Source organism: Amia ocellicauda, chromosome 10 (genome assembly GCF_036373705.1).
Source record: "Amia ocellicauda isolate fAmiCal2 chromosome 10, fAmiCal2.hap1, whole genome shotgun sequence".
Lineage (NCBI taxonomy): Eukaryota > Metazoa > Chordata > Actinopteri > Amiiformes > Amiidae > Amia > Amia ocellicauda.
Genome location: NC_089859.1, coordinates 14,318,230 through 14,333,621, shown reverse-complemented (window position 1 = coordinate 14,333,621; position 15,392 = coordinate 14,318,230). Strand labels below are relative to the sequence as shown.

The window sequence follows — 15,392 nt, the reverse complement described above, 5'->3', positions numbered from 1 at the left end:
AGGGTAAGGGCTAGACATAAAGAGATATGAAATACTTTTACATTTCTAGTTTTCTCTACAAATTTCTCTATTTATTTAATTCACCATACCAGACCCGTATAGATTTTTGCAAGTAATAAACACTAATATTGTCTACAAACAATTATCGAGACTTTCTTTAAATTAATGTAAATAATGATGTCTAGTTGCCGGGGACAGGAGGCCTTGTGGTAGGGGACAGGGGATGAGGCATCGCATAGAGTGTACTCTGTGGCCCTTCTAGTATACCTTACATATAGGCCTACTTATTATGTTAGAACAACACCACTGGTCTCCATGTGTTGTGTGTACTTTACCATATGTTTACGAACAATGCTACACCAACTTACTTTACCATACGTTTTTACCCTATTTATATGTTTTTATTTTCTTTTTACCATGTTTTAACAATGTTTTTTAAAACATGTTATGATTTTATCACATTTTTACCATTGCATTCATTTTACCATGCATGTTTTTACCATGCCACACCACGCCACGCCACAATACAATTTACAATATGTAACCATATTTGTATCATAGTAAACTATACTTTAAAATGTGTTTAACATGCTACACCACACCTTATTGTATGTTTTACCACAACACACCACACTACAATTAACATTTTACAAGTGTCACAGCCTCATATTTGGCCCATGGTCGCTTATTAAATGTCTTGCTCCCTGTGACACTTTTAAGATGCCGTCAACCACACGTTTTGAGCCCTGTTTGCATATTAGACATGGCTTATGATGTAAAAACAGTTTAATTACACTTGAGAGTCTATCTATTGATGATGATGATTATATGTTGATTTCAGGTACCATAAACTCGATACCAAATCACATATAGTTTTGTAGTTTTTTTTTTTTTTTTACTATAATATATTGAAACATAAATATTTGTAATTACTTCCATCTTGACAATGGAAGGAAATCAATGAAACCTACAAAAATGCAATCTGAAAGGGGGTCTTAAGGTTCATATTAAGATAAATAATGATAGGAGATCTGTTCCAAAAAAAAAATGGTTGCATTTGACTTTGCGGGTCTGATGGCAGAATGGGGGCAAACTATCCCCTGAGCTAAGGACTACTTTTGTGATCAGCCATTAAAAATGTGTCAATCTGCCAGTTTTTCCCCAGTACTGTACTAATGTGCTGAGAACGTCACCGTGTTTACGTTTCAGCGTGGGCCCAGTTGTGCCTACGTCACAACCCGCCGCCACACGGGTCCTGAAATATTTGTTTCCCGGATGAAAGCGTTTCATTGGCTGATCGGCAGCCGAGAAGTTGCTGCAGCTGCCGGGAGATCATGGCAACCGTGAGGAGAGATAACAGAGTGACAGTTTCTCAGGGTTTCATCTGCGTCGGTTTTGCGGGCGTCTTCAGCAAAACCGCTACATCTCCATTAGACGTTGTCAAAATTTTAAGCCAGGTCGGGACGTTTCACAGCAAACAGGGCTTTGTGCATGCTTTCCGACTCGTCTGCAAGAATGAGGGTGTCCGAGCTCTCTGGAAGGGGAACCTGGTCTCCTGCCTGCGGCTGTTCCCCTACAGCGCCATACATCTGTCCACCTACAAGAGGTGAGTCCAGTTTTGAGAAGTGATCTGAACATAAAGCAATACCAAGTACTAACTACGCCACCTGCATTCAAAATGCAACATCTGTAATATGATGTCATGCTTCAGAGTGAGATCTCAATGCATGTGCGCAGGGGAAAGAGTCATTCCAGTCTTTCCTCGTATGGTTTTATGTGTTGATCTGCTATATGGTGTGCCCAGTGTCTTTAAAAACGTCATGTTTGTTTATCACACTCCGTTTTAAGTTCACTGTCGGACATTGCATTTCGTTTCCTGGGTGGGGATGCCCCCTCTGTCGAATTGAATCACGCCTTCCCTGTCTGCCAATGTGACTGGGTTGAACTGCTCGGCAGATGATGACGACGACAGCGCCGCCTGCAAACCCGACCTGCCGGCAGATGCGGAAATGCATGGGGTCGCGTTCGTGTAGCGCAGATTTCCGCAGTTCTGCGCAGATCTGCGATGCAGATCTGCGCAGAACTGCGGAAATCTGCGCTACACGAACGCGACCCTAGCTATGGACTCGCTAGATCTGTGAGCGACTCACTCCTTGGATCAATGCATGTTAGTTAAGAATAAATCGTCACGCTGTTGGTACACGTGTGGCTGTAATATCACCCGCGGGCACCCAGATGTCGTGTAAGCAGGGTGGTGTGCATGCAGGCTCCATATCGCAGCTGTTGCAGTCACTTTTTCTAAAAACAGCCAGCCATGTTGACAAATATAACGCACGCACATATTCTTTATTACAATAGTGCGGTATAACAACACCCAGTGAACACTTTTGCAGTTACTGTTAAGTGAGGATAAACTTGTATTGCTGGCACACTAATTATGACTGAAAACCCAGAATAAGTGCCACCCTTTACTAGACTATTTCTACAAAAATAAACGAATATACACTGATCAGCCATAACATGACCACCTGCCTAATAATGTGTCGGTCCCCCTTTTGCCGCCAAAACAGCCCTGACCCGCCGAGGCATGGACTCCACTAGACCTCTGAAGGTGTGCTGTGGTATCTGGCACCAAGACGTTAGCAGCAGATCCTTTAAGTCCTGTATGTTGCGAGGTGGGATGTGTGGAAGTTGCCTCCATGGATCGGACTTGTTTGTCCAGCACATCCCACAGATGCTCGATTGGATTGAGATCTGGGGAATTTGGCGGCCAAGTCAACACCTTGATCTCGTGATTCATCAGACCAGGCCCCCTTCTTTCATTGCTCCGTGGTCCAGTTCTGATGCTCACGTGCCCATTGTAGGCGCTTTGGCAGTGGACATGGGTCAGCATGGGCACCCTGACTGGTCTGCGGCTACGCAGCCCCATACGCAACAAACTGTGATGCACTGTGTGTTCTGACACCTTTCTATCAGAACCAGCATTCACTTTTTCAGCAATTTGAGCTACAGTAGCTCGTCTGTTGGATCGGACCACACGGGCCAGCCTTCGCTCCCCACGTGCATCAATGAGCCTTGGCCGCCCATGGACCCTGTCGCCGGTTCACCGCTTTTCCTTCCTTGGACCACTTTTGATAGGTACTGACCACTGCAGACCGGGAACACCCCACAAGAGCTGCAGTTTTGGAGATGCTCTGACCCAGTCGTCTAGCCATCACAATTTGACCCTTGTCAAAGTCGCTCAGATCCTTATGCTTGCCCATTTTTCCTGCTTCTAACACATCAACTTTGAGGACAAAATGTTCACTTGCTGCCTAATATATCCCACCCACTGACAGGTGCCATGATAACGAGATTATCAGTGGTATTCACTTCACCTGTCAGTGGTCATAATGTCACGGCTGATCGGTGTATAATATGAGAGAAATAAAACACTTGATTGGTCATTTGATTTCCTATTAGGGCTCACAACATTTCTGTGGTTGATTACAAAACTGAGATTACTTCCTTTTGATAAGCAGGCAGAGGACAGTGTTTCCTGTGTGTTTTCTGTGTCACTTTAAGAAGCAACTTGAAGACTTTGCCCAGAGTCTAGCCTATACAGGACAGCAGAGCAGACACATTCTGTTCAGTTATAAGTTAACTTATTTATTGTGATATAAGCAGAATTGTGCAGGCTAATATTGACACACAATCATTTCTTTGTATTGCATTTCCCTGATGTTTCACAGTCCCCTGACATAGGCCAGGAGCCGTTTTGACCAGGGGGTAGATCGTGTCAGGGAAGTAATGTACTATACCACAGAAATGTGGTGAGCCCTAAAACGAAATCCAATGACCAATCTTTTTTTTTCCCCTCATATTATATATTCATTTATTTTAATAAAAATAGTCTAGTTAAGGGTGCATAAATCAATGGCACTTGTTAAACTCATAAAAACAAAAATTCCATAATTTATTTTGCTTCCCTTTAAAATAAATAAATACAAATATATATAGCCTATATACAAACAAAAATCATAATGATTAATGTTAATCATAAATCATGTTAATGATAAATGCTTGTTCAATAAAATGTGGAATAGGGTATGTACAGTGTTATATTCTCCTTCCACATGTTTTCAGTGGCAAAATCAGCAAGTAAACAGTGCTGACAGGCAGTGACTGACTGTTTTTCTTTTCCCCTCTGGTTTCCTATGCAGGATTGTCCACCTGCATATGGACGAGCTGGGCGGTATCCCTCAGTGGAGAGCCATTGCGGCAGGGGGGGCAGCTGGTATCGTGGCAGCCCTGGTGACGTACCCTGCAGAGGTGGTGGAAACCCGACTTATCGCACAGAACTGCAGGGAGCCCTCATACAGGGGCATTCTGCACACCCTCAGGACTGTGTACCGACAGGAAGGGCTGCGGGCGCTATATCGAGGGGCCTCTCTCACCATCATCGGTATGCAGTCTATATCCGGCAAAGCTTAGGCTTTCTGGTTTTCTTTGCAGAGCCCTACCATTAATGCCAGCCTGCATCAGGGACTTTGTCATGCATGACAGAAACATTCTTAGACCTTTCATTGTGGTACCTTATGCTCTGTGAAGCCTTGCTCACCCCTCCTCCCAGGCTAGGGCTCTGTGTACTGCAGGCTGGGAAAAACCAATACCGGCAGTCTGATATATAACTGTTGGTTTAGTACAGGGGTGACAAGAGCCGCCAAGCTGTTTAAATAGTGCATGCTGTACTCTTTTAATACACTTTCAACAGCTGGCAGAACCTGCCCCCTCGTGTAATATTTAATTATTCTGCACTTGTGATTGTATTGATCCTGGCATGACGAGATAGTAATGAGGTTTAAGTGTCAGCTTGCTGAAGCTAATTCCTGACTGGAGAAGCCAATCCTGGTGGAAATCCCTCTGAGTTTCTTAAAGAAGCACTAATGTAACATCTTAGTGTTTCAAGGTTCAAACCAGGGAGCAGCGTGTTTTGCTGCATAGGACGTTGTGTCTTGTTTAATGTTGGCTCTTTGAGTGGGACAATTGAAGTGACCCCCAAAGCAAATGACTGTTAAAGAAAATTTGTCTCAGAAGTTGACAAATGTTTACTGGCTTCTTGGCTTCTAATTTCTACAGTGTGCATCATTATTAGGCAAGTCGGTATTCTGATTATTTATTATTTCCAAGCACAGTTTTCTATCTCCAAACCATATCAACCTGAATAACTAGTGGTTAGAATCATTTTCAGGTGATTTAATTGCTTCATGAAGGAGGGTGGTACTTAAAGTGATAAATACCTCATATTCAGGTTTGCATAATTATTAGGCAGCTTTTTCACCACAGGTAAAATAGGCAGAAAGAAGGATCTAACTGATGCTGAAAATAAAACCTTTGAAATTTCCAAACTATTGATTTGTGATCACCGCACACTCAAACACTTTGTATAGTAATAGTCAGCTGGGTCGCAAAAAACGTGTTGAGAAATAAAGGCGCAAATTAACTGCAAAAGACTTTAAACATGAAGCCTCCAGGAACCCTTTAGCCTCCAGTGCAACCATTTTTCAGACCTGCAAACTTCCTAGAATCAGCCGAAGTACAAGGTGTCAAGTGCTCAAAAGCATTGCTAAGGTCAGGAAGGCAGAAACACGATCCCACTGAATAAAAAACATAACCTGGAGTGTTAAGAATGGGCCAAGAAATACCTTAAGACTGATTTTTCATAGGTTGTATGGACAGATGAGATAAGAGTGACTCTTGATGGACCACACGAGTGAGCCCGTGGCTGGATCAGTAATGGACAAAGGGCACCAATTTGAGTCAGGCGCCAGCAAGGTGGGGGTGGGGTAATGGTGTGGGTTGCTTTCATTAACGATAAGGTAGTTGGACCTTTTTGGGTTACAGATGGGCTGAAAATATACTCCCAAAACTACTGCCAGTTTATGGAAAACATGTTCATCAAACAGTGGTACAAAAACAAGTCCGTAGCATTGAAGAGGACCAAGATATTTATGCAGGACAAGGCTCCATTGCATGTGTCCAAGTACTCTATTGCTTGGCTAGCTAGAAAAGGCTTCAAAAGTAAGAGAAGAATGACCTGGCCCCCCTCGCTCACCTGATTTAAACCCAATTGAGAACTTGTAGGCCCTTCTCAAGCGTGAGATTTACAGGGAAGGAAAACAATACACATCTTTGAACAACACCTGGGAGGCTGTGGTGGCTACTGGTCATGAACAAATCAAGAAACTGACTAATTCTATGGATGGGAGGCTCATGAGAGTCATTGAAAAGAAGGGTGGCTTTATTGGCAAATGGACTGTATAGAATCAATATGAAAGGCCCAAAACTGTTATTTGTTAAGTTTTATGCTATTTTATACTTATTTGTTAAACATACTTGTAAATTTATTAAGTATTTAAACTAAGTGGGGAAATAATAATTTGTAATTTAGTTGCCTAATAATTATGCATACTAAGATTTGAGGAAGTTCTTGTATTTCCCCCTGAGAAAGACACATCTCACTTTTTCTTTCTTAAACATTCAGTTTTGATGCAAAATAAAGTTTTGGCTTCACTGATGGCATTGTATCTGTCCAACTATTGAAATTATCTTGAAAAATATGTTTTCCCTAATAATTCTGCACACACTGTATAGTGACAGAATCCTGTTTTTTATAATAAAAAAAAATAAGGTTTCTTTTAGTATTTAGGATTTAGCCTTTGGGATTGTGTGCATCTCTTCCAAATCACATGACCTGTTCACAGTGCCCTATTGCACAGTGCTGACTCTGATCCCTGCTCTGTTGTTTCTGCAGGTGCGATTCCATTTTCCATTGGCTGCTATGTAGTCTACATCAACTTGGATAAGCTGTGGCAAGAGCCCAGTTTCCGGTTCAGCCCTCTGCAGAACTTCATTAATGGCTGTGTAACAGCAGGGGTGGCTCAGACACTCTCCTTCCCATTCGAAACAGTGAAGAGAAAAATACAGGTCAGATTAAGCCACCAAAACAACCAGATCATCTGGTTCTCCTTCTCCTTCTCCTTCTCCTCCTCTTTCCTCTCCTTCTTCTTCACCTTACTTCTATTATCAAATTAATGCCAATATTAATTTAAATACAAAAACCCTGCTTTATTCTTTCTTTTTCTTTAAAAAAATAAACTTAAATTTATAGCCGACTTCTATCAGCACAGCTTTACTGAATCTAACCACTAGAGGGTACTCTAGTACCTCAGACTGATTTGTGAAGCTATTCTTTTACACCAAAATAAAAGGGCACCAACTGTGTTTGGACCTGGTGTTTATGCCCACCTATCTGCTATTAATACATGTGCCCACCTTGTCTGTGATGTTGTGTCCAAGTTTGACTGAATGAAATTGTCTAGCCCAGTTATTCTAATTTAATATAAAGGTTGTTTAATATTGGAGCAGTATCGTTTTACATAAATACATACACCTAAGTCTGAACCACTAGTATTATAATTTATTATGAATTATTACGAATTGAAAATATTCTTTTTATGACATTGTGTAAGGCTTCTTGATCTATATTTTAAATCCGTCATTTCAATTTTGCAACCAATATTTACTTGCATGCTTAATTAATATCCCTTTCATAGTCATAACTGTTTTCAGAATTGTGAATGTGTCTTTAAATATTTGTCTTGGTTGTCAACAGCACAGATGTTTAAATGGGATTAGGTCAGTGGTCTGCAACCCTGGTCCTGCAAGAGCCCCAATCCACTTACTCTTATAGATCACCAATTTCTAAATATTGGGAACACGTGTGAGTTATTAATCAATTAAGCAACTTAACCAAGGGAATTCTTGAAATCTGAAGGTTTTCAAATGATTGCTCCATTGGTTTCTAATTGACTGAGTTTACTAAACCACCTGCTTAATTGATTCCAATTAAATACTTTCAGGTGCTTAAAACTTGGTGATCGAAGGGTGACCTCCAAAACCTGCTGAGCTATCCAGGACAAGGGTTAGAGACCACTGTTTTAGGCAGTGGATATTCAGGGTTTAAAAGGGGTTTTGGCAAATAAAATGACACTTTGTTTCCTGATGCTGTGTAGGGCCCTTTCACCTTTCGCCTTGTAGCCACAAATGTTTACTGCAGTCTGCTATTGGATCAGATAGGCCCTTGGCCAGATTGCTTTATCTGGTACACAATCGCTGTTATCGAAGCAGTGGGGAAATGAACAGAGGGCACAATGGCACTTGATTAAGAACACAATGTGAAGTCCATTTGCAGCAGTCCATTCTGCAGTACTACACAGTGCTCAGGCAGCTGGGAATGTGGAAGTTATTCTGAGCGCCTGCCAGCTCTATAAATAGTGTCTGGAAAAGTGCACATGATGGCCATTAGACATCAGTGGAAGTTCATTTCATTCTTGAAAAATAACCAAGCAGCTGAGTTTTCATCTGTAGTTCACTAAGCGGAGGAGTACACGTATACATGTGGTTAGATTATGCACAAGAAACACGTATATGACAGTAAATGGGAGTCTGAGCTGAAGCACAAAGCAGTTCCTTTGACACGACAATCTTAACTTTGGCTTAGGTACAATCTCTAAACGGGTTTAAAAGATCCAGCTCTTCTGTTCGTTGAGGTCGGATTGTCAGGCAGAGCAGCCACAGCCTCTTCTGATCAGTGTGACAGGGCAGTAATAAAGTGTTTTGGGGACTTGAAGGCACACCAATTTCAATTAAAGGAGATCTGAGAATTGCCAAGTTGCCAGAACAGTCGTACATATTAGCTACAATAAATGTATTCCCAGAATGAACTTTAAAACTATATGATAGTTTAATCTCAGAAAGTAACATAAATAAATGAATATATTATTGATCATACTGTAGGCCAACAGCTACGGCAGGTTCTCAAAACCGTCTGTGTGCATTCATTTATAGACTCTGGAAGACAATGTCTATTTTCATTAGACATGCATTATGAACGCAGGGTTAGTAACTATTCCTCATTAATGCGATCGAGAGATTCAATTGCATCATGTAGCAGCTCTGTGTGGCATCAGCCTTTTTTACATTCTCCTCCATGTCATTGGAGTCTCAACGACTTCTACACTCATAACTATAAAATCATGTATACTATGTTGTTATTGGTGAAAAGATCATACTACGGGGGTGATTTCATTTTTTCATCTTTATTTTTGTATTCAGTCTTGTGTTCCCCTTTGCATTTATTGATTTCTGTGATTATTCGTCCAGCATTGTAAAGAACCCGTGTCCTGAGAGTGCTTGGCAGTGTTCTTGATCTTCCTGAGCCACAAGGTCACAGCTATACGGCGCAGTGCTTGCTTGTGTGGGCTTATTGTACCATTTCCCTTTGAGATCCCTCCTACGGAAACCTGACTCCTCTCAGTATGCTGAGGGGGCTGTTCTCCTCATCGTCACTAATGCAGTCTATGCCTCAATTTGTGCTCATGACCAGGAATGAATGAAATCGGTCAGGTTCCTCCTCTCCAATCGGTGGAAGGGCTGCTGTGGCGACAGAAAAAAAAAACTGCTCTTTCAGGTTCTGCTGCCCTCCCGCTTCTCTGTTTACTAACGTGTGGAGACAGAAGAGCAAAGAAATGCAGTTACGACTGGGGACATTCCTGTTTCTTAAACAATGCATTCTGCACCAAACAGGCTATTGAGAATGTGCATTAGATTGAATAGTAGATGTATAGCGCTTGGCAATGCCTCTGTTCTGAGAGTCCAGTGTATGCACTTGCTCCTGGTTCTGACGGAGCCCCTTCCCAAGGACTCACATTCTTTCCCACAGGGAAGATGACTAAAGTTTCGTATCTGTGGTTATTTTAGAGTTGTTACATAATCTGAAACTTCAGGCCATTCAAGTTTGCAAATTTGACAGCCTGGTATTTAAACCATCTGCACAACAAGCAGCTATAGTAAGCTACGGTAAGGGAGCCAGGCTTCCCAGTTCAACTATGGTGTATACACCCCATTTATCCATTGTGCTTTCTGTATCTTTTCCCATTTACATGACTTTGAATCTCTTTCTTTTCAAACATATTCCTGTTTTCCATTCTCTTTACTTGTTTTGATAACACTTCATACTGCATACCATTCTACCAGACTACCAATTGAAAAGGAAAACTGTTTTTTTTTTTTTACTTCTGTACGCATTCATAGGGAAAATGACAGATCTGATGGAAAGATGTGAAACAACAAAATGTGCAATACAACTGCAAATCATGAAATACTGTACTGGTTCATACTGTTTTACAGACATTTTACCAGACAACAATATCATGTAATTAGCCCAAACAAAGCCACTATTGCCCATTTTGTCAAACGCAAAAGGACTCTAGGGAAGTGTCATTAAACTTTTAAGTGCTGCAGGGCTGTTATTGTTGTCCTTGACACTTTAAAGTTCTCTGTCACCAGTTGGACCAGTTCCTTTCAAGGTCTTCAGATGACATCTGAACAGTCTGTGTGTTAGGAGCATTCGGTTTTACCCAGAAAATCCTGCATAGATGGGGATATATAGAGCATGGCAGCCTTGCATCACTTGCTAATGTAAATCAGCAGCACCTGCAGGGTTTAATGTATGTGAGTGCTGCTAGCTAGCCAATCACACTGCTGCTGTGGGTTGTATTGGGTTGTTGGCACTGTTGCCCTGACCAGAGCTGCTGTTCTGTGTTCTGCAGGCCCAGAGCCCCATCCTGCCTCACTTTGGTGGGGCTGACGTCCATTTCTGCGGAGTCGTGGACTGTTTTCGTCAGGTGATCAAATCTAAGGGCATCCTGAGCCTATGGAGCGGCCTAACTGCTAATCTTGTCAAGGTAGGCTCAACTCCCTAATACATTTTCCTTTGTGTTTTTAGCTTTAGCTTTTTTTACACACAGGTGTACCATAATACCTTGTTTTCCCAGCATTCCCATGGAGTAACAGTGGTTCATTTACCTTCATGATATAAAAGCAGATATAAAATGTATTGATTCTCTCTTTATTAAAACAACTATTGAACCCTCTTTTACAAAAATAATTTTGAGAATCTCATCCACATCTTCTGAAAGCCCCCAGACTGAGGCAGACTCTCTTCAGTTGATTTGATCCGTATTCTTATGTTCCTGCAATAGTATAGTATCCCTATAGTAAGAGCTGAGGAATGCTCTGAGGAGAACATAGCCTGGACACACCCATGCACACTGAGGAACCCTCCCACGAAACAAGGCTCGGCAGGTTTCATGAAGGTGTAGCTCCACACAGCTTACTCGATTACCATGGGAATGCAAAGATCAAAACCGCTAGCAGTTCCACCCAGGACAGAGTTCAGAGCTGTACATCAGCCATTGATAAAACATTAGCATTGGCATTGCATTGTGAGGGCTGAGTTGGGTGTTTCTGTGGCTGTAGGAGTCATTCCTGTCTAAGCTTTTACCTTGGAAATGCTGATGTTGAAGTTTAGATACCTTTTCAAAGGTAGGGGAATATGTTTGAAACAGGCCTGTCGAACTAAAATACCAAAGGAACTGTATTTGAATTGAGAGACAAGACATTAAGAGGCTGTTAAAGGGTGTATAGTAGGATTGATTCCATTGACAAAGTTAGCAACAGGCCGCTTGAATAGCATGCATTGCAGGGATCATTCAGCTTTCAGTATTATTAAATCCCCTGGCAGGAAATCAGATGCTCCTTTCATTGCTGCACTTGTGGAGTTTCATTTAACGCTAGATCCTGGGGGAAAGAAAAACAACAACAAATGCCTGAATGTCACTGTAGAAGTCAGCTACAATAGTTTAAACCTTAAAGTTTGAACATCTTGTACCACTCGGCAGCTACTAGGAGTCTTACAGATGATCAGAGCAACCCCCCAGCTTACTGCATGGGAGGCAGTTACACACCCTTATAGGATTACCGTTTTAGAACGCAAATTAAATTACGGTCTCATCTGCTACAAACACAAAGGGAGAATTTATAAACTACATGTTTTCCATTATCATAATGAACAGCAGCGTCAAATAACATCCAGCAAATCAAGTTGCTTGGGGATCACTTAAGGACAGCAGTTTTCAGATCTTTCTGCAGATTCTCCGTAGTTTTCAAGTTTTTTATAGCTTTGGATCATTGTCCTGCTGAATGGTGAATTTTCACCCTATGATGCTGCCACCACCTTGCTTGACTGTAGGGATGGTGTTGACTGGGAGATGTGCTGTGCTGGGTCTGTGCCAAATGTAATGTTTGGCATTTAGATAAAAAAGTTCCAATTTGGTCTCATCTGACCACAACATCTTTTGCCACATTTTTGCAGGATCACTGGGGTGCTTTGAGATGGTTTATTATTAGTAATGGCTTCTGTCTTGCCACCCTACCATTCAGGCCAGTTTTGTGAAGTATTCTGGATATCGTTGTTTGATGCACATTTTCTCATCTCAGCCATTGAACTCTGTAGCTCTTTCAAAGTTGTCGTTGACCTCAGATTGTCATCCTTCACCAGTTTCCTCCTTGTGCAGCTGCTCAGTTTGGAGGGACAACCTGATAAAGGCCATGTCTGGGTGGCACAATGCACCATCCATTTCTTGATGATTGCGTAAACTGTGTTCACATGGATATTCAAGATTTTGTGATGTTTTTTGTGCCCTTCTCCTAACCCATGCTATTCAATTAATGTATACCTGACTTGCTTTGAAAGCTCCTTGGTCTTCATGGTTGAGTATTTGCTTGGAATTAAGTACCTGACCAAGGAACCTCATGGAGACGGGTGTTTTTATTTTTCAATCATGAGAACCACTATTACTGCACACAGACAGAGGCCATTCAACTAATTTTGTGCACATGAATTAATTTAGGTTTGCAACACCAAAGGGTTTGTATGTGTGGAATAAGTTGTGTACATAACATGAATTTGTACTTCAAAAGAGTCATCATGACTAAGCTTTAAAGCAACAAAATGTGAAATCTGTGAGAGAGTCTGAATACTTTTGCAAGGCACTGTATATGTATATAGAATACGCATTTTACAAACTTCTATATTCTATTCCTATTTTTTCCCCGGCATACAGATCGTTCCTTATTTCGGTCTCCTGTTCAGTTCTTTTGAGTTGTGCAAGCAAGTGTGCCTGTACAAGAATGGCTACATCCTGTCTCCACTCAGCTACCAGTTGACTCCTGGAGTGGACCAGAGCCTGGGGCCCCATGAACTGCGCGAGGTGAAAAAGTACCTGAGAAACGGACACTTCACAGAGGACCAGCCTGCTTTGAGCAGCAGGTGGTAGGGCTGACAATGACCCAGACTACTCAATCTTTACCTCCTTTAACAAGAAAGCACTGAAGACCTGTCGACTGCACAATGGATCAGAACTCTTCAAACAAAGAGAGAAGATCACTATCATGAATTCCTGTCATACCTGCACATATTTATTGCATGTTATTCCACTTACAAGGGTTACCGTTATCCAGCAATACTACCCGACTCAGGTAAAACTCCAGGTAAACGTTTACTGTGATATGCTTTCATGTGCAAAGCATTTGTATTGTAACTACCACACTAACATTCCATGTGCTATGCATTAACTGTGTTTCATCATGCTTTTAAATACTTCCCTATAAACTTCATCATGGGTGTCCGTTCTTCATGTTTGGCGCCAAGTTTTTTTTTTTTTAACTATGATGAGTCTATGGAGTGCCATATTAAAATGTATTAAGAAACATTGAACCATGTGTGATGAATCGGAATGCCAAAAACTGACTATTGTTGTTAAATGGTTACTAAGTACACCGAGTCAGAGTTGAAATTCCAACCTTACTCAATGCTTCCAATCAGTGCAGCTGTGGTGAGCAATGTATTTTCAGCACTTTGCATTGATTTATCTGTCTGTGCCTTTGCTTTTTAGAATACACCACATAAGGCTAATTGAGTTATATTTAATTGCTTCAGGATTTGTTTTACTTATTAAAGTAGAATTAAAGCACTCCCTTTCCATTGTATCTTGGGCACAAGAGGGTTTTTAAACATGACCACCTGAAGTAATTTGACAATAATGGGTATGGGCATCTGCTAAGAAATAAATAATAATAAATCACCCAAACACGATGTGCTGATGATGTCATTTTAGCAATACTACTCAAGCCCTTAGCCAGACTGTGGTAAACACTGTCTATAGCCATTTCAGGAAATGTAAATTGAAAAGTATTTTTTTAGATCATAATAGTTATATACCTATATACCAACTTATCAAAACCAAACGGTATTTTCATGGAAAATGTTTTCTGATGATGTCACATATATTCTTAGTACTACAATCCCTAAATTGCTGTTTAATGTTGTTTTAATATATGTTTACAGAATTAAAGTATTTCATCAATGAATATGCTTTGTGAATTTCTGTGATGGCGGCTTCTGCCCTTTGTCCGTCCTGTTGAATACAGTGACGTGCTTCAGGGATTGTGTGTAAACGGCAGGTGGTCTGTGGCGCTCAAGATGCATAAAGGTTACTGTGCACTACTGGACATGCATGACATCAACAGCTACAAATTACTGGAGGGATATTGTAATAGATAAATAATGGTGCTGGGGTGTGGTGTAGACTGGGTGGAAGAAACACAGGGATATCCTCTCCAGTGCTAGTGTATAATGTAACACTTAGCTTGATCACGACAGAGAGTGTGTAAATAAAAATATATATATATTCTCTTTTTTAAAGTCCATACCTTTATATAGTACTGTATATGTATTATAGTTTTGTCACTGCTTGTATTACAATAGCTCATGATCTCCTCAAAAGTAAAAGTTATGAGAATAGTGTTAAGTCTGTCTGTTCCCATAAACCATTCAAGTCAATTGAAACTGTAGTCCTCCCCAGCTGTGGCACTGTATCACGTAGAGATTAAGGCATGAACTGAAGTATCCACATTGTATTTCTTGTGGAAAAACTAGATCTTTAAAAAAATAAGTGTAAAGGATATAATAGTTATATAATCTCAATGCAAATCATTGAATTTATATATATATATATATATATATATATACACTTTTTATGCAATACTATTGTTACTGGCAACATACTAAATATCAATGAAATACAAAGCAAAGTGTGTTGGAGGTCAAAGGATTTGAAGGTGACTTACATTAATTCACTATTATTCACAGCGTTAACTCGTGGCCATAAAATAATAAATTATGTTTTTTTTGTTTGTTTTACATGTAATTGATAAATGTTGAAGGCCTTTTAAGTCTCCTGATAATATATGTAACCTAATTTAGTATTTACCAAAGCATCAGGCCCAGAATACTGTAATGCCTTTACTGGGATGTGACTAGTAGAATGACCTTGGTATTTACAGTTCTTCCAGAGGGGCTTATATAAACATCAGCATTAAATCCAATAACTATTTTTTGTTTGTTTGTTTTTGTATCGCCTAATGTAAGGACCAGTCAGTCAATTGTT

General features: G+C 40.7%; 1 protein-coding gene across 1 annotated transcript; it reads left to right on the top strand.

The window, feature by feature from the left end:
* The first annotated feature begins 1,283 nt into the window (after positions 1 to 1,283).
* slc25a43 (solute carrier family 25 member 43) lies at positions 1,284 to 14,313 on the top strand. The gene is made up of 5 exons (XM_066715115.1): positions 1,284 to 1,606; positions 4,203 to 4,444; positions 6,794 to 6,966; positions 10,653 to 10,787; positions 13,008 to 14,313. Exons 1-5 carry the CDS (start codon positions 1,335 to 1,337, stop codon positions 13,218 to 13,220), a joined length of 1,035 nt encoding a protein of 344 aa, XP_066571212.1. The 5' UTR covers positions 1,284 to 1,334; the 3' UTR covers positions 13,221 to 14,313.
* The last annotated feature ends 1,079 nt before the right edge of the window (positions 14,314 to 15,392 follow it).